This window comes from Cebidichthys violaceus, unplaced genomic scaffold (assembly GCF_023349555.1).
Source record: "Cebidichthys violaceus isolate CVI_PGR_0920_01 unplaced genomic scaffold, fCebVio1.0.p SCAF_1, whole genome shotgun sequence".
NCBI classification, from domain to species: Eukaryota; Metazoa; Chordata; class Actinopteri; order Perciformes; family Stichaeidae; genus Cebidichthys; species Cebidichthys violaceus.
Window position 1 is genome coordinate 11,363,905 of NW_027176262.1, and position 26,519 is coordinate 11,390,423.

General features: G+C 40.0%; 2 protein-coding genes across 4 annotated transcripts in view; one reads left to right on the forward strand and one right to left on the reverse strand.

Moving 5' to 3' along the window:
• Positions 1-3,816: 3,816 nt before the first annotated feature.
• On the reverse strand, positions 3,817-6,483 carry rnf26 (ring finger protein 26). The gene has a single exon (XM_068710634.1). It carries the CDS (start codon positions 6,000-6,002, stop codon positions 4,650-4,652), a length of 1,353 nt encoding a protein of 450 aa, XP_068566735.1. The 5' UTR covers positions 6,003-6,483; the 3' UTR covers positions 3,817-4,649.
• A 9,672-nt stretch (positions 6,484-16,155) lies between these two features.
• Positions 16,156-26,519, forward strand: part of mcamb (melanoma cell adhesion molecule b) — a 31,280-nt gene continuing 20,916 nt past the window's right edge. For all 3 annotated transcript variants that reach the window (XM_068710654.1, XM_068710653.1, XM_068710661.1), the window contains exon 1: positions 16,156-16,320. In XM_068710654.1, coding sequence (XP_068566755.1) covers positions 16,257-16,320 — 64 coding nt within the window. In that variant the 5' untranslated portion in view covers positions 16,156-16,256. The remainder of the gene's footprint in view (positions 16,321-26,519) is intronic.

Below are 26,519 nucleotides of genomic sequence, written 5' to 3' on the forward strand. Positions count from 1 at the left end.
AATTTTGGTCCCTGTTGAACTTGCAGAAAATAAACGGTGGCAAACAAACGTTTATGCAAGATAATCTTCAGAAAAGAACACCACTTTTAGGATTTCTGAAGCGTGAAGTAAAGAAGTAAAGAGCTAACATTAGGCTAAAGGAACTACACCGCAGTCACATGACTTCACTTCACCACCATGGAGCTGAAGTCAAACTAGCGTTGACTTGATGACGTTTAGTAGTTTCATTAAAGCAATTGTTAACAACTTCCTTTTTTTAACCACAGGCCTGATTTCAGGCAAACCAAAAACCCAAACCCATACAAAAAAACCATTGACTTCGAGATGAAGGGAAACAGTGAAATAATGCTAACTCATTTGCAAGTTTTAAAACTCATTCCTGCAGTACTCTATAGAAACTTCCACTAAAACCGTGCCATAGGCTCATCTAATCTATACAGAGAAATTCTCTCATTGTTTATGGTAAATGGTAAGTTGACTGTACTTGTAGAGCGCTTTTCCAGTCTTCCGACCTGCTTTAACACTACATGTCATCCTTCACCCATTCACACCCATTCATACACTGATGACGGGGGCTACCATGCAAGGCGCCACCTGCCCATTAGGACTATCTAACATTCATCTAACATTCACACACCGTATGCACAGCTACGGGAGCAATTTGGGGTTAAGTGTCTTGCCCAAGACACACAACGACACTAGCGGGGGATCGAACAACCGATCATCAGATTGAAGGACGACCCTGCTGAGCCACAGTGGCCCCCATAGGGAGGTTTCAGGTCAAGGTTGACTTGCTGTTTGTAGCTGGTGACCATCTTCGTTTAGCAGGGTACATGCTCACTGTTGTGATGGCTTTAACCCCTCTGGTTTCCCACTTGTTAAGACACCAAGATTAAAGCACACAGTTTAGACATGATGGAGAAATTAAGAGTCAGGGTAAGAGATGGAGACAGTGATCATAAACAGAAAGAAATAGAGCCTGAGTGAGGCAGGGAAGAGTGCACTAGAGTCTGACATTTTCCCACACTGCTCTCGGCCAAGACCACCAGGGTCAAAAGGAAGAGGTCGAATCCCCGGAGTATAAAACTCTCCTCGGTTTACCCCTCCCTGTTCTTCCCCTGACATTAAACTTCCTCTCCACTGTTAACACCACCCTCACTTACAACTAACATAAACACTGCTGAGGCTGGGCTCAAGGATCAGGAGACAATAAACAACTCCTGGATTTGTTTTCGGGTCTCTAACATAATTGTTTGATTTGTGATGGTCCAGCTGAAACCTGAGCACACCTCTCAGTTATAAAGAAGATACGATTTCATGTCTCCTGCTGAGTCACACATGATGTCAGTACCATTATATTAGAAGATCAATCAAGATGCCGATGTGACGTTCAGACACAAATTAATTAAGAACATCACACATAAATCGTTTTATTATTGTAAAAAATACCCTAAATATAAATATATTGCAGGTTAATGTAATTTCATGCAGTCTTTTATCGTAGCAGATGTCCGGTATGAAGCTCGAGATATTTTTAGACACAACATTGGGAACGTGAATAAAGTTGTAAACCACAAGGCTCTGATGAATTGTCATATGGTGGTGGATGTGGTCCCATGTGACCATTAGGGGCCCACTCCTCAAACCCTGCAACCCTACTGCAGCCCTCAAACACTCCCTTTATCTAAACATGAAAGTTGCATTCACTGTGGTTTCAAAAACAGCGTTGACAAGTAAAAGTAATCTATAATCTTGTGTGTCCAGCCCCTGTAGAAATACTTCCCATTGTACTTCAGTTGTAAAAATCTGCATCTCCCTCTTCATATGTGAGTCCCAGGGGCATAAAGCAGTCTGTGTGGGCCTCAGGAGGAAAACCAAGTTTGGTAAAAGCTTAAAAATATGTGAGCGTTAGTAAACTATGTAGGTAGGAATGTAAGATAGAAACGTGGTTCTCTACTCTGCTTTACATCCCTACTGATTACTACACAGGTCTTTTTTTTTTATAGCTTGTCATAGTAGAAAAAGCACAGGTGTTACTATTAACATTAACGATCGCTCTGTTCTTTTCAAGTCCCATTGAGTCATAACAGTGTTACAGTGAGCCAGCATGAACAACACCAGGACACTGAAACTATAGCTGCTAAATGGAATTCAGCCATCATTAATTTGATCATTTACACATGTTCCCTCATGTGACATGTACACATTTTCTCTGCCTGCTCTGTTTATTCTGAGCTGCACCTGAAGGCAGCACAATCTGCAGCATGGGACCCTCCCTGCAGCACACTGCCACTCATTAGACTCACATAGTGGGCTCGGTGTAGCTGGAGGTGTAGTGGTTATTGGGACAATAAATATTCCCAAGATCAGCCAAGGACCACTTTGTAATCTTACTTGTGTGTTTCTTTCTTTTTTTTGCTCCTTAACACATCATAATTTGTATTTTTCTTAAATCAGCTGATCTATTCCACTGTCTTTCTATGTGACCCGGGGGTTTACATTCCTCTGGTTGGGAATCATTGCCCTGCACTACTGGTATTACAGATTTCCCCTTTTTTTTTTACCTTGATAATCAATTACACAATTTTGTGTTTCACATTTTCTAATTTCTTACTCTTCTTTGATAGCAGACTGAATATCTTTAGATTTTAGTTCTCAGCATTTTTTGCTATTTGCAGACAGCCTTGAGACTAAAAATCATGAAACAATCAAGGACATAAGCTGTAGATAAATAGATAATGAAAATAACTATTAGTTGCAGCCCTAATAAATCTGCTTTTGTACTGGATGTGTTTCCTCATGGTCGAAGAGTTCAGCTGTGACATTTACATGGATTATTACATGATGGACTGATAAAGATCACAAAGAGTTTCAGTAATTGTTTTATTATAAACAGAAAACTTGCCGTTATGTGGCAGTCATAGTATTTAAAAAAAACACAAGTTACATTCATGTATTCAAATCACATCGTCCCACATTGTGTCATACAAACTGCAGGTAGCAATAGATGATGGTCAGGTGAGCTGTTTTCAGTCCACTGCAAATCTTAAATTAGGAATGCCATTGGCATTTTAGGGATAGCCGATAATGCCTACAGCCTCTTGTATTGTCAGTAATTGGTCCAAAAACAATGCAGAAATCTAATTAGTCAAATCATACAAATTATTTTAAGAAAAAAAAAGGGTTTGATGGATCCGACTCCACATCGATAATGGTGGAGGGTCACAACTCTGCCCTGTAAACACCAATCGATATCAACACTTCAGTTTCGACGGCAACAAATGAAAAAAAAAGAAGCAAATTAAATTGTAAAGCCGTATTAGGTTATGGTCCTCTTATACAACAGAAATCTATGCTTTATTAAAATGACAAAAACGAAAGGGAAAACCTACAATGGATTATGTGTTGGTGGTGACTGTAAAGTGGAAGACTGGAATAAGCTCTATCAATAGAACAAATGACTGGAATAAAGCCGTATTCTATCAGGCCTGACTGGAAAAATACACTTTCCTTAAACACAGAAAAACGTCTTTACGTGGCTCTGTGAGAAGTGGTCATCATGTACAGAAGTATTTCTAAAGATGTTTAGAATTGAACAAAACAGACACAGACACAGACACAGACACACACACACACACACACACACACACACACACACACACACACACACACACACACACACACACACACACACACGTGTTGAATCCGTCTCATGCAATAAAGCACAGTGTTTAGTTTTATCTTCTTCACAGCTTGGCCCACTGAAAGCACATTTCTTAAGACATGAGCGGTGGTCGACATTTCAGCATCGGGGGGGGGGGGGGGGGGGGCACTGGCGGGTTACAATGGCAACAAGACCTGAGACTCAACGTGGCAATACTGGAGTATCTAAACAGGTGCACTCTTTGTGCCAAAACAGACCGTAGCCGTGTCCCAACTCCACTCTGCAAACTTACTCTAAGCTGAATTTTAGTGTGTTGTGTGTTCACAGGTGACAGAAACACTATTCTCTCCCACAATGCAATGCACAAAGGACGAGCAGCTGTGTGGATGGTGATGAAACCGTTCTTATATACAGTATTAGTGGCATTTTACTATTGGAGTTTAAGTATTATGTTATTTCCTATTCCCTTAGTTGAAACAGTTAAGTATGTTGATTACTTATATGCCAGACTGCAAAAAACATTATACTATAAACATAAATATATAGTACATAGTGTATATACTGGTTGATTGTCATATGGAATTGGGACACAGTATGTTTTCTTTAGCATTTTTGTTTTGTTTGATTATTAGCAGGGCTTGTCAGTGAAGTCAAAACCTTCCCATTTACACCAGTTTGCACTGTTTGAGTAACACTTTTAGAGCAACATTTGTGAGACGTTTTTTACATCTCACATCTTGCGCAAAAATGAAATAGGCAGAGAAGTATTAACAGACAGACTAACATGTTGTTACTTTTGGGCTTATCGTGGGATTTGTTGACAGCAAGAACAATGTACAGAATTACCAGACTTATCCTTTAACATAAACTAGTAAAAGCAAAAGGTCATACACCATAATGTCAGTGGTGGTAAAACTTTGAAGTATAGACACTGATAGGTTGTTCCATGTAGTCAGCTGCCCACAGATCCCCTTCTGTTGGTCTCTCATAAATACACGTCCATAGTGTTGAGGATCATGTGCCGACAGAGTGGGCAGTTCTGTTGATATATGGGCTGCCTCAACAGGATGTTCGTACAGTCTCTACACAAGCAGAGGTGCCTGCATGGCAGCAGCACCACTGTCTTGGTGCAGTCCTGACAGATCACACACTTCTTCCTGTCCTCCTGCTCCTTCAGCAGAGTCAGCAGATTCTCAGCGGGTAGAGGTTTGCCGTCTTTGCCTGAAGACGACTGCTTCTTTAGCGGCCTGTCTATGCTCGACGACGGGAAAACTAAGTCCAGCAGCTCCTGGTGTGCTCCATCTCCTGCTCTTCCATCCGGTGGGTCCCGCCTCTCCTCTCTGGGGTCGCCATCGCCACGTACTCTGCGGTTGTTGTTGTCCCTGTTGAGCTGTGTCCTCAGAGCTAAACCTAGCTGGCTGCTAAGTCGAGATAGCTTCTGCCAAAGTCCTCTCTCTAGCAGGCAGAGGTGAAGGAATATTCTCTGCAGGCGCTGCATGGCAACACGTAAAAAATGTGGGGCGCTCTGCAAGGCTGAGGCGAGGCGGTTGTAAACCAGATTAAGTCTGTGCAGGGCAGGAAAAAAGTTTATGTAATCTCCAACTCGCACAGCAGCCTGTCGGGTCAGCTCTGGGTTCAGGTAGGCGGTGGTGGTTAGAGCGATAGTAACAGTGAGCAGGAGACCATAGATGTTCAATATGAAGATGCTGACAAACATATGAACCAGCGAGACCAAAACGTCCAACATCAGTTTACAGGGTGACCACAGGAAAGCCGAAGTCCCAACCAGGCTGCTGTACAGAAAGGTGAAGGAGGTCAGCGCGAGCTCCAGCACAGTCTGCAGCGGGCTGGAGACAGTCTGCCACACACTGGCCACCACTGTGTAAATGTTCTGGGTGGCAATGAGTGCAAAGTTGACCACGGTGTTGGTGAAGTAGACCACCAGGCTGACGGCGATGCCACAGCCCTCCAGCACAGACAGCAGACCTCGACACAGGTGTTCCTTCCCACGAAGCAGGACGTGCATGGACAGGTAACCCACCATCTTCAGGCTCTCCAGCAGCCCCTCCAGAGCCAGCACCACGCTCCCCAGCATGGTGACAGTGCCGTGGGCTACGTTGGACGTCGCCTCTGCCATGGACATCAAGCAAAACAGGGCTAAGTTCCCCAACTCCACCACCGAGTGGAGGAGAAGGGTGGGCAGGCTGGTTATGAAGGTGATAACCGCGAGGATCGCCCGCACCACGCTGTGGACGATGAGGAAATTCAGGTCCAGCAGTAAGCAGACGGCGTCCAGGCATTTTCCTACAGTGGCGACTACAAAGTTCACCAAACCCATGGTAGTGTGTCTTTAACTCGATGTTTACCTCTCAGTGCTCTCAGGTTGTCTCCACGCCAAAGTCCATGTCTTATTTACTTTGCTCAGGGCGAGATCCTCAGACGTTAGCTGACGCTACATCACGTTGTCCTTCGTGTCAGGCGGGACAGCACACAATGAATCGTTCCGTTGAGTGGACGATGCAGTTAATCTTCATATTTTCCTCGTATTTGTTCGGCTGAAGCGACGAGCTAACATAGTAAACACACGCGTTATCGTGGCGGATGTTTAGTTTCAAACGAGAGGCGGACACTTCCGTTTGTTTTCCGGGTTTCGTTTTGGCTCTCCGTTCAAAACCTGGTCCAAAAAACATTTGACTAGTTAAACAGTCAGTTTACAACATGTGTTGTATGCAAAGTTAACAGGCAAAATCAAGAGAGACGGAGAGAGCACACAAAAAGCTTCGATGTGTTTACCGTCGTTACTGTGGCCGCCATATTTGTTTTGGTCGCAGCTGCTGATCTCTCCAGTTACTTCCGGTGAGATTGCCCAACATCCCATACGTCACAGAACCGTTCAGGAATTGAAACGTTTTTTTTATAAAATATCGAATACAATGTAAATATCGAATAAAATGCTATATAAATATACTGTGATATAAATTAAACAAAAATAACATTTATAGTAATGTAAAACAAGTTCGGTAAACATATAGGCTACATGAGATTAATAACTGTTAACAAAACAGACAAATCTGCATTTTGGTTTCTACAATTTTGGTGAAAAATAAGCAAAACTGTATGTATTGTTAAATTCGTTTAGCAAAATATGATATCCACTAATCTAAATAATTAAAATCCTCATTTTTATATTACTCATTAATAAAATAAGACAGACAATAAGAGAGATAATGATAAACACGATTGAAATGGACTCTTTAAGAAAATTAAAAAAAGGGAAAAATAAAAGAAATACCCCTGAAAAACAAATTTGAATGATCATGAAATGGACTTCTCTTTAAAAATGATCAGTTCATTTTAATGAGCTCTCTCTTTTTAATTTTTTTATTATTGTTTGTTTGTGGGTCTCAAATATTTTAAAATGTAGTTCTTCTCCCCCAGAATTATTTATAAAATAAGGAAGAATGTAAACCTTTTTTTGTTCTTAGAAAGTGTGTGTGTGTGTGTGTGTGTGTGTGTGTGTGTGTGTGTGTGTGTGTGTGTGTGTGTGTGTGTGTGTGTGTGTGTGTGTGTGTGTGTGTGTGTGTGTGTGTGTGTGTGTGCGTGTGTGAGAGAGAGAGAAGTGATTGATTGCAGTCAACTTTCAGCATTGTGATCTTTCATGCCATCACCAGGGTTTTCCAGTTTTCCAAACTCATTTCACTTACATTAACACAATGTGACTTGTTGAGCCATTCTCTCCCATTACCTCAGCCACTTTAATGACAATGAAACACAAAAACTTTGTAATCCTGAACAATATCAACAGTATTTCCTTCCTTGCCTTGTGCCTCATCCTCCCCATCTGAGCTGTTCAACACTAGCAAAGGGAAACTCTGTCTGATACGATCATGGGAAATCCTGTTCTGAACCTTTGGACACTTGGCAAACAGCATTTGTTTAAGCATTTAATGATACAACAGGGATATGTAGGAGCAATGCAAGAAGCTATAAAAGGTCTTATGCATTTCTTTGTCTCTGGCAGAGAGCTTCTTGTCCTGCTCCTTTTATGGTAGCTAACCTTCCGCATGGTCCTTTTGCCGGCCAGTCGTCAGTTTCCTCTGTTTGTTCTCTGGTCAACCGAATCCTTCCTCTGTAAATGACGAGAGGTTGCAAAGGGTTGCTTTCATCTGAAACTTTATGCAGCCTCCCTATAAGTGTCTACTTTAACTCAAGAGTTTCTGTATAGGTATCCAATGTCATAAATCCACTTTTAGGAAGAAGGCCTCTCACAACAATGATGGAGGCTATTTAATAGAATAAGTGTAATTGGTTCCTCTTAACTTTTTGTTGGCACACAACATCCACAGCTGCCTCAAAGTGTGTATCTTCCAGATGTATTAGCAGTCTTGATGGTGCTTGCATTCACATTTACTCCATCAGCAGAAGTAGCCAGCAACCTGAGAGCACCACTCCAGCTTAGACAGCGATTGGCCATTTGTCAATAATGACAAATCCTGAATTCCATCGTAAACTAAGACCTGCAAGCTGTCTCCTCAGAGATGTTTAGTATGGAATGCAAATAAGCAAATAATCTAAAAAAAATAAAGGGCAGAACAAAATTGTACACACATGGGAAACAAAAGAAGCTTGCACAGGATGAAACGGAAACAGCAAGACAAACCAACCCTTTGACGCGCTTCCTACAAGGAGCTGAGGGCCCACGGATGACTGATTTACAGCAATTAGGCTTCTCACCCGCTGGGTCATTTCCACCCTTTAAAGAAACTTGAGCATCAGACCTGCCCTTCCACCTCTTTGTCTGCTCCTTCATTCTTCAGCAACAACTCTTTACCGCTCTGTGCCAGTCCCATGTATAGCTAAAATCAATTTATCAGTGCAATCATAGCCACTTGTCTTGTTGAATATCTCTAAATGTAAAGTTAAATATTATCTATAACCTCTTAGAAATTGAGAGTAATCACAACTCGTACAGTTTCAAGCTCTTTCAGCCTGTGTATCAATATCAGTTATTATTATTTTTTTAATATAACTGGTTGGCTGTTGGCTGTATAGGTTCATAATTAGATAATATAGTGGTATCACTCTTCTCATCTAACTCTTGGCTAGAAATTGAATAAGAACATTTCCCCAAATTTGTCTATATTCCTTTAATGCCTCCTCCACACTGCCACGGTAAAGTTCCTGTGGGGATGATGTTCAGATTTGTCCAGATTATAGTTATATAAATTAATAATGTTTAATAGAACAAGATGTCTTCTAATGGTCGGAAGCAAACTCCAACACATTGTCCACTGTGCATAGTGACTGAACCATTTTTTTGCACAGACCAGTCTCCCCACACAGTCTCTCGATAATCTGTCATTGTGACTTTAAGTTTTGTGTTGTGTTCCCAGACTCTGTGGGTTAATTTTGGGATGTAGAGTTCGGATCATCTGATTCAATGATGACTTTGGCTGCCAGCCAGTACACTCGCCTCACATAAATTTACTTTCAGAGTACATCTGTGTGAGTGTTTTAGATATATTTTAGGAAAGCGGCAGACCAGAAGCTTCTCTGGGAAAACACAAACTCCAAACAGTAGAAGTCACTGGAGTGCAGACTGGTTCGAAACCTAGAGCAGGACCCTGCATTCCTCAGAAACCCTTCGCCTCGAACCCGCTGCCTTCATTACACGCTGAGCAGACAAACAAGGGGGGATGGAAGTCTGAGAAAAAAGGTGGGAAAATGAGTGAGACAAAAGACTGATTTCAGAAAACGTGATGATTTTACTGACATGACTCAGAAAGATATGAATAGGATGACTAAGACTGGAGGTCCCTCAGCGTGACATTCCTGTTCTTTGAGTTGTCTTCTCAGGACCTTGTCTGTGCATCTGCAGGATGTTCATGAGTCTGCAGGCTGAAGTAGCAGCTTCCTGCTTCATGACTCATTTCTGGAAAAAACTCAAACTCAATCATAAATAGCTAACAGTGATGTCTAAAATTGCAAACAGCCAAAAACTTTACCAACCAAAACTTATACTATAACGATTTCCAATATGGCTGCAACAAACAAATGTTTTCATTGTAAATAAACCTGCCGGTTATTTTTTCATTATTAGTCTTTTTTATATAAAATACCCCAAATATTTTCTTAACTATCTTATTTGACAAAGAAACACAATACGTTCTCACACATGAGCCACTGGAATGATTAAACATTTGTCATTTTAGTTTGAAAAAACTGTACTGAAACTGTACCAAAAATAGTTGCAGATTAATTCATCTTCTTTGACTAATCAATTAAATCACTAATAGTTTCAGCTTTAATTTGAAACTGAGAACAACTATTTACATGTGTGAAGCTATAACCATCCAGTGTTTAACCGAAAAAAAATTAACTCATTCATTAAACTACTGATAAAGTCCTCAAAGTCTATTTCTCAAAAAAAAAGTGAAATAATTTCGAATGGAAATCATGTGTTTTTTTCCACCACAAAGTCTTGTCTTGATTTTGATTCAGCCTTATTATTTAATGTTTCATGATCCAAACAATCATCCCTTGAAAATTCATAATTTCTAATTGAAAAAGGTTGAAATTATCACCCAACAATGACAGATTTATCTCAAGTGAATTCTAGACAGAGAGGTCTTCAGTGAAATGGGATTTTTTGCAGGATAAGTGACTCTTTAATCCTCATTTTTCTTAAGTTATATATTGCTCCAAACAACGAAAACAAGTTGCATTACTAAACTGAAGTCATTAACCTTTTTATTCATCTTCTCTTTCTCTTCTTCTTAATACCAAGCTCTTCCCAGGCTGAAACACTGAAGAAACATGTCAGTGGGTGGATTTACTATGATGAATGCCCCCTATTAAATATAATCACCATGGAGAAGCGATGTTCAATTCTTGGCCCATGAAGATATCAAAGTGTCTCTTTGTCACAATCCTTTCTTGTTGTGACGGAGTTTAGCAGAAATTCAAATTTCTCTCCCACTCTTCCCCCTCACCCCCTCACCATACCAGTGCATGTTCGAAAGCCCCCCGTCCTCTGGAGCAACTTGGACAATAGCCGTCTCTCATGCCGGGCAGACTACCCCCCAAAACAGCTTGCTCTCGGGTCCGGTCTCAGCGGCTCGGAAAGAATGACATCTTTTCCTCTCTTTCCTTCCTAAAGAATTTCCTCAGCCCATGAGCACAGCGCTGTGAGCCCTGGTGAGATAAACAGAAGTCTGTAATCATCAATCACAAAGGAATGGCACACTCAGGGGTGCATGGTAAGGACGCGCAAGTCACTGCAGCAGGAGTGGAAATCTTAAAGGAGCCAAGTTCAGGGGTAAAAAATAAGTGAATACCCTCAGTAAATATAAAGTTGATTATCTAATGGGCCGGAGGCTTATAGTTAAACTAAATACTTGTTCATGAAATAGCCTACATTGTTTGTGTGCGACTGCTAATTTTCTTTCAAGAAATAGTTAGGGAACAATGCATATTCACTTTCTTGCCGAGGGCCAGATGAGAAGATGAATATCATGCTCTTGTGTGTAGCATAGAGCTACAGCCAGCAGGTTGTTAGATCAGCTTCGCATAAAGACTGGAAGCAGAGGGAAACCGCTAGCCTAGCTCTGTGCAAAAGTAAAATAAATCCGCTCTGAAGTGGATTGGTTCAGATGAAGACATCTAATATGTTAATTAGTGGGCTTTAGATGAGCTGTTAGGTGGATATTGTTACCTTTCAACAATGTCAGACTAGCTGCTTGCCTCTGTTTCCAGTCTTTATGCTCAGCTAAGCTAACCAGCTGCTGGCTGGAGTTTGTAGAGAGTGCTATCCATATTCTCATCTAACTCTCGCCAAGAAAGCAAAAAAGCTTATTTCCCAAAATGTTAAACTATTCCTTTAAAGGAGCCAAGTGCAATCGAGTGTGAATACCCCTCACAGATAAGGGATATACTTGTTTATAAATTACTCATATGTGCAACTGATAATCTAATTTAACCACTAAGAGAAAAACAGGTTAGAGATTATGTTAGATTTTGAAACATGCTCTGATAACATGTTTCAGGGCTTTGCGGTCCCTGGGAACTCTGTGGGGGAGGGGATGTTGCTTTTCCTGCTTCTATTTTCCTTTTTCAGTCTCATTCCCAAAACCATTGCCCTCTGATATTCCCAAACGCCCTTTCCAGGATGTATCATATTAAATAAAGGGTGAAAGGGGGGCATTCTTGCAAATTGTCCACTAGGGATTTTAAGGTTTTTTTTTAAAAGAATGATTTAGTCAAATTTTATATTTTAACTTATAGGCCCTTACATTTTGTGCCGCGCCCAAGTCACATAGCAGCTTTGAAGATTTGGTCATAATTCACTGATGCAGAGTAGCTGAACAATGTAGTTGTTTTGAGAACAGCTAGTTCTCTGCTATCGCTACATACCATAAGGATTGTGCTTCACCACAAAGGAAATGAAAGCATCAACACGATGGTTTACACCCTTTTTACACCCTATTTCTATTCATATCTAATCTCTTTTTTAAAAAAAGCATGCATTGACTTTCCTCTGTTGTTTTTTTAGACATACTGTACAACTTATAATGCATATTTTGCAGGAACTTTATTGAATAACATGAAACTTCTCTCATGTGTACATGTAAAGCATGTTAGGGGCTCAAACAATTACAATAGTTCCCTCTTTGTGGCAGCAATACAGAGAGGGTGTTGTGTTGATTTTCCAACAACACTAGACCCAATTAATACTACTTCACAGTAGAAAGAGAGAGAAATGATGTGTTTTCAGAATTGGCCTCATATTTCCACCAAAACAGAGCGACAGTGTCCGTATCTCCACCAACATCCCCTCTAATAGCTTTAGGATGGAAGGTAAAACAGAACACTAGGGATATCTGGTGAACAGAGGATGTTTCGACTAAAAGCACCTGTAAAAGCAGACACACTGTCTTTCTGCCTATCTTTCTGTTTTATTTCCCAAAAATAAAGAACTGAAGGGAGACCATTATAAGAAACCCCAACCCCTTTAATAAATAAGTAAATATGAATTGTTGAATGCAAACAATAAGCTTTGCTGTGTTAAAAAATTATTTCCTATAACCCACTAGTACGTTGTGATTAAGAGAAACCAAGCTTTTATGTTAAGATTACACTTTTTTATGATTGTAAGAAACTTGAACAAACCAGAGACCTCTAGCCAGGTCCTCCAAGGCCTTTCCCAGGCCGTGGATCAGACTGTGATTTCAATTATTTTAGAAAGGGGACGTGTGTTTTCTATCGCCTTGACAAAAATCTTGCCTAAAACACCACAGACTTCTCTATCTAACACAGAGGGCTTTCACATTGACAGCGCAAGCGTTTGGCAGAGAAAAGCACGTGAAAAAAGTTGCCCAAAGTGCTCTCATGGCCTCATTATTTGGGCACCACCAAATAAAAATAAATAAAAAGCATTTCTAAAAACGTCGCTTGAAATAGCAGTGAAATGGCTGAGAACACAGCAGTCTCAATTTTATAATAAATAGACAGGTAATATTCTTGAAACATGATAATGGCCTTGCCCAAATGTCCGGATCCAACCAGAATTAAAAGAAGCTCATAAAGTAAATGAGTCTTTTCCAGGCATTTAAAACCACAACCATGTGGAAAAAGCTCAGACAAAACCAACCACAACTGCTCCATCCCTCTGGAAAACGGTTTCTTCCTCTAAGGACTTTCACTGTCCAGCTGTTTGTGCACTGTTATAAGAAGCAGACCTCGTCTCCACTGTGGACTCTTTCTCAGCAGTGAGTTTGGTATCATTGCCTGCTCCTTGCTATGCGGCTCTGACCTGCACTCCCAGGCAATCCACTTGGCAGGAGCAGTCAGATCAGATGGCAGACGGTGGTGTTTTCCAGCAGTGAAGGTTACAGAGATCAGTGTACATGACACGTCCCCCCCATCCTTTGATCTGTCTCCAGCTGTACAGGCTGTGATAGTTCACACAGGATCAAATAATACTAAGATTAAACGATTTTTATTAAACTGTACCGGCAGTTTGAGGTTTTATCACCGTCTGTGCAAAGTTTGGGGAAGAGTTGCATTGTTTTTATTACACATTGGCCCCTTAGGTCTTCTGCTTAGGCAATCATGGGCTGTGCCAAATACCAGGATTAAGCTGAAGAGCATATTTAATACTAACTACCTACCAAAAATGTGTTTGATCTGCACAGTTCATTAACATTTCAAAATCATCAAAGACTAATTAAAGACACTTTTTTTGCCGTTTGCAATGTCTTTGGTTTTTGTGTCTGTTTAAATTGTCTCTAGTTCTGTTTAGGAAAGCCTTATGATTTTAAAATATAACATCAAAGCAGAGTTTTCAGACAAATTAAGCTTATCACAGATGTATACATTATGTCTATATGTCGGCCGATACATTGCAAGAAATTGCAGGACAGAAATGTCAAAGATATGTGTGAGGTTATTTAGAAACAGTATTATAACATACTTTTTTTCCAACTGTAAAATGTCCCGCTCATCACATATTTTTGTTTTAATTCTTAAATAACCAAATTTAGGGGATCTTTATCAAATGTTATTTGTTTGAACACTGCTCATGAAAAAAACCCCAAATATTGGTCAAAGTATCATCAAGAAACTTTGTTACTCTCAAATATTGATAATGTATCAGCTTCAACATTTTATAAATTGAGCTTTAGCTATCATTAACCCATTTGGTTGTTTTACTCATCTAAAATCTATTGTAATTTATTTACTAAGAGGTTACTTTGTAAATGTACACTGAGCTACTCTCCACTCTCCACTACAGGCTTAGGCAGCAGACTTTGAAAAAAATGATGTTGACTTACACCAAGCAAGCCAAAACGACCTGGTCTCTGACCAGAGTGTCAACAGCACAGTGTCTGGTGTCATTTTCCGGCAGCCCTCTGACACTCTGGAGAATTTGTTTTCATTTCCTTCTTACAGTTTGGCAAACACTACAGTTATCCAAACCCTGATAGTCAAAATAACAGTTAGGGCTGCAACCAAAGTGCAGTTCAACATAATGTAAATGATATGATGTCCTCTGGCAGGCACCATGTTTTTACATGGTTTGTTTAGGGAGTCAGTCGGATTCAACTCCCTTATTATGTCCATATTGAGCTTGGCATCTAGGACCAAGAGGGAGTTATATTCACAGGTTTTATAAAGGGCTTGATGTTGATAAATATTATCTTTGAAACAGCTATTGATGGAGAACAAATTTCAGTCAGAGTAGTGCGTACTGATATGTTGCAAGTGTTGTAGTGAGTGAGCTGATTTGTTCTTCTTAAATTGTGTTAAACTCTCAGACAACTTTGTGTCAGATCTCCAGTTCACCATTAGATTTATGATTAAGTAATCAATGATCATAGTTAGAAATTTAAAAAATAAAAACATATGGTATTATTGATTTAAAAAACTCAATAGCAACTCCAAAGCTTTCATCACATTTAGATTGAGATGTACCTAAACTCTGATGGGTGCACGCAAATATGTATGACATCACCCTTATCCAGCTCAGCCATACACTTCACACCAATGAGTAAAGCAAGGAGAAAGAAATACAACAGAATACACAAATCTGTCATGTAAAAATAACCAAACCTTTGCTAGAAAATAGTGTGTTCTTGTAGAACCCAATTGCTCACAGTAAGACACTAATTGAGATCGTTGTCCGGACCGTTTAAAACTAAAATAACTTCCAGAGCTGTATCTTGACATGCTAATGAATAAAAAAAATGATCCAAATATGTATTCACTTTTTGGACCATGCAGACAGATGCATGTAATATGTGCATGAAAACTATCAGAACATGTTTGTGTATTGACATTTTAGGTGCCCTGCTCAGTCACAGTGTTACGTATTTCACCTTTGTGACTGGTAATGAGTTGATGGCTAAAGATGCTTTGGAGCTGCATCAGTTCACCATGGAGCATGGAGTTAAGTTTACTCCTCATCCTCTTGGCTCAGCTCCACAAAATGTCATATTCTGTCTCATGTTGACACCATTTTCACACCCAAAAAAAAAAAAGTTTTCAACAGTCATGGTTTGTGTTGACAAAACACACGTTATAATAGTCCATGTTGGGAAATGTATTACGTTGGAGTCTTGTTAGAGGAGCTATAAATCTTCATACTGTATTTTGGTCCAGACCTCCGCCCTCCTGCTGCTCCCACTCAAGTTCCTCCTTTTTTTGCACACTGCACAAAATATCAGCCTCAGTCATTCATTTAAACTCGGGCTCTGAACTCTTGTTAGTCTATTCATCCGAAAAAATACTCCACAAAATAAACAGACACCGAGTTGTTTAAAGCAAACAATGTGTCGGGAAGAAAACGTAATTTGAGACCTGCTGTGCGCGTGAGTGAGTCGTACAGACGGACATTTTTTACAGCGGCAGGACCTCCTGTCTGCACCCCTCCTGCATCATCTGCCTCCCCGCGCTGCACCGCCGCTTCTTTCATACAGTTCTCCAGGAGCACCGGTCCCCTGTCAGACTGCCTCTATACACATACACACACACACACACACGCACACACACGCACACACCCCAGCACGGACCGCTGCAGTGCCGACCAACAACCATGGCTGCACGGAACATCGCCTATCTGCTCGTCGGACTCCTGGCCCTCTTTCACACCTGGGGAGGTGAGTGCCCGAGAAACGTTTGATAGGCTGCTCGATCCGTGCAACACGAGGGTTTGCACTGTTGTTGTTGTTGTTGTTGTTGTTGTTGTTGTTGTTGTTGTTGTTGGTGGTGGTGGTGGTGGTGGTGGTGTTTCAAACAGACACAACACAGGTAGACGTGTGTAAAACAAACCGAGACAGAAAATAACTTAGAAGAAGTTTGTCATGAAAGTAGGGATTATACGATTGCACGAGAATACTTTGCACGACCCAGCTTTTTGGCAGCTAATTAAGGAGGTCCAAGGTTGCCTGCAGATAAACTTTTCCTCCCTGCGCAGTCCCGTCTTGCTTATATTACTTTTCAGTAAAAATCTACCAACCCCAGCAAGGTAGTAAAACTTCCAACCACTGCACCACTATGTTGTTGTAACCTGGGTGTATGTACAGTATGTGCTACACATTATTGTTCTATCTTTTAAAAGTTCTCACAGCAAGTAGATTTCAGAGGGAATATACTTTTATTAATCAAAACAATGATAGAAGGCTGTGGCTTAGTAACACTAACTGACTATGCATTGTTATACAGTATTATGTAGTTTTGAAGTGAACGTGCCAATTTATTAATTTGAATGCCTTCTTTCTTAATTTGAATGTATTTCCTGTGTATGTGGGTTTTTGCAGGTTATGTGATAGATACAAATGTAAACTCATAACAGTGCAACTTATTGATCTTGTGAATGAACATATCAGGACTGTTGGATACCTAATTATTATGTAAAACATTCCAATTTAAATTGACAAAGTGATACTTTGCTAATTTCCATGGCATATGAAGCTGGTTATGGCTAGTTCGCTGCATGTATTTTTAGCCAGCGAACTCCATAGAGGTCCGGTTGTAGTGCAGTGAGCTCTCCGTCTGCTTTCTGTCTGCTCTCGTCTGTTCCCAGCAGTGATCAAGTGGCTCAGTGCTGCCCAGGCAGCAAACTATGTTTCTATCACACACAGAGACACACAGGCAAACACATTCCCAGAGTGAGTTCCAGCTCTCACTACACAGGTTTAGAGTGTGAAGCCAAGAGAAAAAAGAAAGTGAACCTGTGCAGTTTATCATCTTTTTTTGTTGATACTCAGAGCACTTCTTTTAATCAGCTGCGTAAGACTATAATAAAAACATTTGGATGGCATCTTCTGATGTGCAGATTAATGTTTATTTTTAGAAGAGAGCGTGTGACTGAAGATTTATATGTGGTGGTATGTGGGTGAGAGGGGCACGCCACCTCAGCTATCCACATTACAGTTTCCTTTTAAAGGGCTTTTACTTTTGTGTTGGTGTGCATTTACTTGTTTGTTTCTTCAAGACAGGTCAATTTGTGCTTTCCTCCCGCCAACCCTTCCTCTTCCTCAGGCACTTTGCGAGCCAGACTTCCCTCCTCTCCTGACCTCCCACGTTCCCAACGTCTTTACCTTTCCTTATACTTGTTTGTTCTCGACCTCATGAATCTTTCCCTGCCTCGTCCCTGTATTGTGCTGATCTCCTGTTAAAGTTCAGCCTGTCCATTGTCCAAGATCTCTTCCAAATCTATCTGCTCTCATCAAGTCCACTTCCTGTTCTTCTCCTCTGGCTTTTTTCAGGCCTTGTGCTGCTGCCCTTCACCTCCAATCCATATCTACCCTGACATTCATTGTATTATATTCTTTACCACTTAAGCATAGCTGTTTGACCAGATGGAGACATTTACATCTTACAATGCCAGCACTTTTGCCGTTGCCAACAGAGATGCTCCGAATCTCACGTATAGCACCTGTAAACAATGATGAAAATTGCAGCAGATTAACTTTTTGTTAATCGATTAATTGACCAGTCGTTTCAGCTCAAACTACTGCTGTTGTAGTAACTTTGTGGTTAGTTTTTCTCTAAATCTTTAGTGGTTATCAGCTCAAAGATTTGATGATGTTGGCTGGCAACCACTCACATGGTTGCCAGCTGGATCTGCTAAGAGACTGTGTTTAAATACACATGTATGTGCACATGCTGCAAAAAAAGAGTGAGATTATGTCAGTGCCAGATCTCCGTCTCCAGCCCCCGATGACGTCAGAGGAAAGAAAAACATGCTGTTGGATGCAGTGGTGGCACTCAATGAGGATACTATTCACTTCCTGTGACATCAGCTAATCAAGCCGGGCCAAAGAGCAGCCACATTAGACCTCGCTCATTTAAAGGTCATCAATTTGTGCTGCGGCTGAGGCGCTGTGCTTTGTTTTCATGTGCTCAAAAAAAGAAGTGATCTGGTCACGGACAATAAATTCCCTTGTTGTGTTTCGACCGCAGCACAGAAAATCGAGGCCCAGTAATCTGGCAAAGGATCAGCAGAGCAGAGCGGGTTTGAAATGGAAGTCCTTAAATTCAGGCCTCTCTTCCAGCCCATATCCACAGAGGACTGTTCATTTATGTGCATAAATGAGCAGACAATGGAGTTTGGAGGTCCTTCTTTGAATTATGACCATATACATATTTTGTTCCTACTAGGTCTATGCCTAAATTTCTTTAAATGAAAAGTAATTAAAAAATACTGTTGCAAGATACATTCATGAATTTGTGACATAAGTATCACATATTATTCAATGCGTCTTAGTAACCAACTGAACAAATCATAACCTCATCACTATGCCCCCAAGCCTGGTCCTTGTGTGTGGAGAAAGTTCGTCACAGGCATGTGGTGTCTTATCTTTGTCCTGAAATACAGCCTTGAGCGGTTCAAGGAGCTCTGTTTATGTGTTCCCATGCAACAGACTTCCCAGGACGCCGCACAGAAAAGGAGCAGTCCATCGCTGTTTTTGATCTGGGCCGTGACGGTGCAACATCAATCTGGAGATGTCTAAAATTGTTTTGGTGAATTTGCAGTTGTTAGGATTAGTGAAACATAATCCAGATCCCCAGTGAAACCTGGAAAGGAAACAGTACAAAGACTAGAGAGTTTTAGTATCTTTGTCTGTTTTTTACTGTTTAAAGGAATCTTGCAGGAAGTACGTTTTTCTTTTTTTAAGGATAATGGACCTATTATCAAAACCCTGTCAAACCAAACAAAGATGGTGTTGCCATCTGTCTCTGTTTTAGCATTAAAAGGTTACAGTAATACAAGTCAATACAACACTGTGAGTATGTAAAAGGAGCCTAATGTTTGAATGAAGAAAAAGCATGATCTTGTACAATCTCAAAATTAGAATTCATAAACAATCGTTTGCATCTTCCCTTGTTATTTAGTCGGGTACAGCTAGTGGCTAATAGGTGCTGCTGTCTAACTAACATTACTGTGTCACACTCGGTCACACATAATAACCATGAAAGCAGAAGAAAAGCTGCATTTGTTTTCAGGCGTTTTTTTAAAATATAAAACAGCATTTTCATGGCGTCTCCCTGCTGAACCTTATAATGGGTTGAGGCTTTGCACTTGGGAGCATAAATTGTAGGAGCACAGGGTTTCCTTTTACTGTTTGATCTTCCTTTTGATGAGAATAACATCCATTATCACCATTACCTGGGTCAATATAGCAAACAAGTGATGGAGAGGGTGGGGGGCTGTTCCTGGTGGAGAAAGCTCCCAGGACATGGTGCTGTTGTCATCAGGGCCATTTTGTGTGCGTTCACAGAGTAGCAGCAAATGATTGTTTGTATAACGTAGCAGAAGCAAAGAAACAATCTGCAGCCAAGCCTTGTTGAATGATATCTTAATATCAACACTTTTTTGTTGCCAAAGTGTGTGGTTTTAACACTTGTTTACTGTGTAGAAGGAAGGAAGGAAGTTCATATTCTGCCTTGTTCAGTCGTCTGTTATCAGAACAGGGGAAAATATGCCTTTGTCCCAAAGACATTTTTTTTTTTGTTTTAAACATGTTGACTTTCATTACAAACCTCTGTGATAAAAGTGATTTTTCAATTGAAAACTGCTTTCAGAAATAAAGATTTTTCTGATTCGTCCAGTTTAAAGCATCTTGCAACACAGTTTGGTTTTATAGGAAATGCATCACCAGTGATGCCTTACCACAATATCTGCCTTGTCTGCAGATGTGCAATGAGGCATTTCATCTGTAAGTCATATTGGAGGGGCCTCAACACACATTGTACAGTGTACTCTAATGTATTGCTCTTGAATTGACTGCAGGCTAAATCGGTTCATATCAGACAGTTTAGAAATCACCTTTAGCGAGCACAGCATCTGACTGTTACCACTTACTGCTGCCCTAACGGCCTTTGAAGTTCCTTGATCAGACGAACAGCTGCGTACACCTGGTACACACACACACACACACACACACACACACACACACACACACACACACACACACACACACACACACACACACACACACACACACACACACACACACTTGCATAGGTCAGCTCACTACTTAATGATCTGTTGTCATCATGGGTTATTTTTGTGTAAAGCAGGGTTACAGTTTCACTGTTGGTGACAAACTGTAGAACCTGACTGTCTATTCATTTTAACCCATAAAGAATTTATTTATTGAGCTTATAAACATAACACCTCCTCAGTTTCAGACCAGAGTAGCTCAAATTCAGCTGCCCACAAACTGTGAATAAGAGGTGAGAAAAGTGTTGAAAGGGTTTTCAGGGTTTAGTATGATAGGTATTGTAACACATAGTAAACACCATAACTAACCTACAGAATATCAATTGAGGATACTGTACATGCATTGTACTTAAAACATTTTGGCACAAAGTCAAATCAGTCATCGTACCAAAAATACTAAATGTGGCAAACAGTCTTTCAAACCACACAAATTGAGGTAGTAGGTTATCTGTATCAGGTACAACCTATGCCCATTTGGAGAAGAATTCTCTGTGGCCCTGCTATAAATGTTTATAAAGTCACTGATTTCATTAATAATGAATAAATTAAATTTGATCAAATGTCTTGCTCTATCTATTTATGTCCTGTTTATACATGGCAGATCTAAAAAAAGGTTTTCCAAACTGTTGTAATTCGTAGGATTTTGTGAGTCCTTTAGAAAACAGTTAAGACCAGACTAATGAGCACTAAGTTTAAAAGCCTCAGCACTGAGAAAGGTGTTGGCTGTATCAGGACCTGCTACCTGATCCCTTAAACAACCAGAAATTGAGCCAAAAGGGGACAAGCTCACCATTAAGCCTTTGGCAAACGGGGACATAAATCATATTAATAGTCTTTTTTTGTCCAACTCAAAGAAAGCAGGAAAATTGTAAAATTCACCAAAATAAACCTCTCCAGTAATTTATTTTAGTGACCTTAGACCTTTTTTTTTTTTTAACTGCCGTGTGAGAAGTTACGAGGTCAATGTGGCGCTTTTAAAGCCACTTGAGTCAAAACGAATGAAAATACAAACAGCATGAAGGAGGTTTTGTTGCATCTACGGTTGCTCAGTTCAGTGTTTTGCAGGTGGGAACCTTGTAAACTCTGAAGGAAAGCAGGATGTAGGCCTTCTCTCTCTCAAGTATTGTATTCAGAGCACAATTCACTAGACAAGTGTTACAGGACTGTTCATGTGATGCCTCCCCCCCCCCCCTTCCTATTTGGAAGTCCTTTAAAGGACACGGAGAGTTGGTTTGATGAAGCAGGCAAGGGGAAGAAAGCTCATATGCCAACCCTATCAAACTGTCAGGTTCCTTTTTGAGCAAGGCACTAAACCCCAAACTGCGCTAGTGGCTCAACCCTTTTGATGCTACACATGAATATGAAGTGGAGAGCAGATATGGATGGAGCTACCATCATTGCATTGGACAAGAAGTGCTTATCATTTTATTATCACTTCTTGTCCTGTTGTAAATTTAATATGAATAGTTCTTTTATTCTTCCAGATTATCTGCTAGACTTCTGTGCACTTGAGTGCAGCGAGGTTACGGCAACAATAACAAATGAGTCTACTCTGCGGGATGGCTTGCTAGTTAAACTTGGGTCACGGTTGAAACAACAAACCAATCCGAACTCTACAATGTTGTATCAGTCCTGAAATAAACTCTAAACCTCCAGCAGGTTCTTCTTCTTTAGAAAAAATTGAGAAAACTCTCATTAGCCAAAAACATCAACATTACTAAGGAGGTCACTGAGAAGACTCCTGTGATTATGTAAGATGTGGTGGAGAGGTGCAGGGAACATGGGTGCTAGTGTTAGGTCAAGGGCTGAAAACATATTTTAAAAGGAAATACATTGATTTACACCTTTTTAATTACTTATTAAAATAGTCTCTTATAGCAGTGCAACGTTTAGGAAAATATGCTTGAACCTTTGTGTTTTTCTTTCTAAGAAGTATGTTGTTTGGATTTTTGGTATGTCGGTCTGGCTCACTGTGATACACAAAAGTAATAATTGTAGTTTGGGTTTTAATAGCATCTGAAAATGGACAGATCAGCTGTTTGTCCAAGAATTGTTGCAAGAAAATGAAGTTGCAGTTTTGATCACAGAGGAAGGGCTGTGAATGTTCTATTCTACTCTTTTCCATCGGTCATTAAGCTCATGGAGTAATATGTTGTTAATTGAGGGTCCAGACAGCTGCCATGTTACTGGTGTTAATGGGAGCGCCCACAGGAGGCATGCAGCTTTACAAACAAACACTGAGCAGCTTTTTGTCATAAAAACTTCCTGCCTTCATTTTCACCTCGGCCCGTTTTTGTTACAAGAATATAATCAGAAGATTCAACACAGAATTCAGTTGATTTTAAATAAATAAATCTATATATTTTTATTTAGAGTTATGTTTTTGCAGTGGTAAAATGTTATGTACCTCTATGTATTCACTACAGGCCTATCTAAACTTGTAGGTTGAGTTCAGGCATTTTTTTCCCTCCAAAATTCCTTTTTTTCCTCACTTTGTTTCAACAGTTGTTTTGTGGCCCCCAGACGAGCCAGCTGTTCCTTTTTGTCAGTCACAGTGACTCCGATGTCAAAACGATGGTTTCTACGTGGTGGTTTGGCCTTAAGAAATAGTGATCAGTCTTAAGCGTTGCAGGGGTGTGGAGTTTTACCAAAATGTAGAAATCCACACCATTCACACTGTCAGATGGGATAAGGGATGTGTGACATATGGGCCACATGTGTATTATGAATGTCATCCGGGCAAAATGTCATTAACTTCATTGACATTGCAAACTCCAATACCACTTTGCTTAATTAGTAAGGAAAACAAATTGATTGATGTAAAATTGAGTAACTTAAATCCATCAAAACCACAAATATATCACATAAAAAACAATTACCACACTGCTGTTAGTTTCTGAGGTTTAATAAAGTTGAATAGTCCACTGTTGATAACCTGAAACCTGAAAAGGAAATTGTTTGAAGTTGTACATGCATTGTTCTGAAAACAGCTGCTCTAATGCCTTTTAATGTAAAAATCTTGGTTGTACAGTGTCTCTGCTGTTTACCTCCTCTCCAGATCTGTTTTCGTAGATGAGTATGAGCTGACGTGGTTTGCTCCACACTATTTTAGGCATAAAATATGGTGAGATTATATGAGCCAAATTCAATTAGGATCAGATGATGTATTAAGTAACCGCACAGACAGACATGCAAACGCAAACAAATACCAACACATGGCAAAGGAAGATTAACTATAAACTCTTCAAAAATATTCACTTTGGATGGTCTGTCATTTTTTTAAAAGATTTTGGCCTTTAATTTTTTGGATAGAAAAAGGCACAAAACCATGTAGACATAAGTTAATCAAGAGAGACGGAACATATGGAGGCTGATGATGGCTTCTTAACTGTAATGTTTTTTTTCCCATAGTAAATAATTAAACCCTTTATGTGAGTGCTAGTGTTCGTTTTCGTCGCAGAAACTCATGTGACAAGGTCTCAGGCCACTAACATACTTTAAAAGTGACTAAGAAGTCTGTCTTCTTCAGATTTTAATCGTATACAATTTTGTCAGGAGAGAAGCTTCCAGAGAGCTGCAGGATATCCAGCAAGCATATATGTCATCCTGGAAAGCATTAATCAGACATTAATGCAGCAGAATACAGAATATGATTTTCAAACAAAGCCAGCAGTACCTGGTATCTGATACTGATAAGATGGTAAACAGAAATGGCTTCGAAGATTTTCTTCCAAACGTAGATGTTTAAGATGTGGTTTCCAGACATTGGCATGCTGAGCACATGGAGTTAACTAGTGAAAACCTTGCTGTGTGATTGATTTTTTCCAACATGATATACGGTCAGCTGTGTTCATGAGAACCGTTTATAGCATTGAGAAAGAAAAACCAAGCATGTGCTTTAAATTTGTGGTGTGAAACTGAAGGTTGATTCAAAACCAGAGCAGAGGGATTAACTTCAAACCTTCTCAGCTCACAGGCATTTTCTTTTTCTTTTACTTTGGTGTTCAAAACACTACATAGAGATTTGAGCTGATGTTAGATAATATTCTAAGAATTATTATGTAATGTGGAAGTCCTATGAAATGCTAGTTTGTTGCTGTGAATAAAGGCCATTAATTAGGAACAGTGGTGTGGCAGATGAATGCATAATCCATAAACATCTACTCCATCACTGGCTGCTGCAGGTTGATTTCTGGTCTCTTGTTCCATTCTGACAGTGATTTATGTGCTTTTTCCCTTTTCGTCTCTGCTCTGAGGTCAAACACACATAGACTCTTCTCTGTCCCTCTGCTAAGTATTGCCAATGTGAGAGAAACTCCTCTCCCATTGCCCTCTGGTCTCTTTAGCTTTGTCGTGTGATAGAGAAGAGTCTCCAGCAATGCTCATTTACCACCATGGCTACTTACTGGAAAGTTATGTTACTAATAAACCCATCGTCTCTCTCCCATCAGTGGCTAGAGGTTCAGTTGAGGTAGAATGATTAAGTCTGTAACTGGTCTGGTAGGTCTCATGTGTTTGTCTATATGCATGCATTTTCTTAAGTTGCATTGTGTTGAGTTCTTAGTGCTACTGTAGGTAGATGCTAGAAAGAGAACTCCACAAAGCTTGAGCTGATCCTTGGATCTGAAGTTGTCCTCTGGGAGCTTCACAGGCACAAGTGGAGACTAGAGGCCTGTCAGGATCTCTGTCTATTCTCTGATGGTTCAACACCCTGCTTAATAATGGATGTTGTTTTCCTGAAATAATGCTCCAGGCTGATCTAATGCACATTAGGATCCTTTTAAACCTAATGCAACCTGTCAGGCCTCAGCCATGACACCGTGCCGCTGACTCCACAGAGCAGACGGATGTGTTTGCTGTGGCTGTACAGTGTTTAGTTACACTAGGTCGCTGTTAGTAGTTAACTTTTATGGTTTGTTTTCCTCTCTGACTCTATTGTATATCTAAAGGATTATTAATCCGTCCGAATTTAAAGTGTTTTCTGCCATATAGGAGTATATCTCAAAGCTTTACTTATACATCAGTTTTATTTTTCCTGTTAATTATTTTTGTGCATCTTGTTCTTTCTTTTCTGATGAAACGGTGATTACAAAAATATCTTTTTCTATCTTGGTCACACCAGACATTCAGTAAAGTGATCTGGTATGATTTGATTTGATTTGGTTTCAGTTATTTTATTTTAATCGGCCTTCTCCAAGTAGAAACAGCTGATGCAGTCAAAAGGGGCCATTGTTTTCATCGCTGCATAGCTTGCTTCATCATGCTGCACACACCCGGGACCTCAGATGTGAGATATTTTATTATTTTTATATTTTATTACTTTTAGCAAGTAAAGCATGTGAGCAAGAGATGATGTCACATCAACACTGATACAGTTTAACGTTTTTACTTTTAACTTTTTACAAGAATATTAATGCAATTAAAAACATTCTTACCTGTGAATCCTCTTCCATTATACTGGGGATTTGAACTTGTGCGGACAGTATCTAAAGCAGCTTTAAATGACACCTTTACCGCCACGATGTGATGCATTACCTATTAAAACAGGATGTTGTGGCTGCACACAACACAGTGAGGGATAATTAATTAATTCATTTATTTAAGTAAAAAACAATAGGATATCAGCGAAGGAGGATATGGTAGTGTGTAGAGTCTTATCCCACTGTTTTTTACACTGTAGAGGATGTACACATCCAAACATATGTTACGGTTTTAGAGGATTATGTAATGAAGTCTTTACAAGTTCCATGAAATGGTATCAATACTTTATTAATGTAATGGGTTATATTGTCAATGTAACTTACTTTAAGTCTCCCTCGACCAACTCTGTAATCATACGACCGTCTT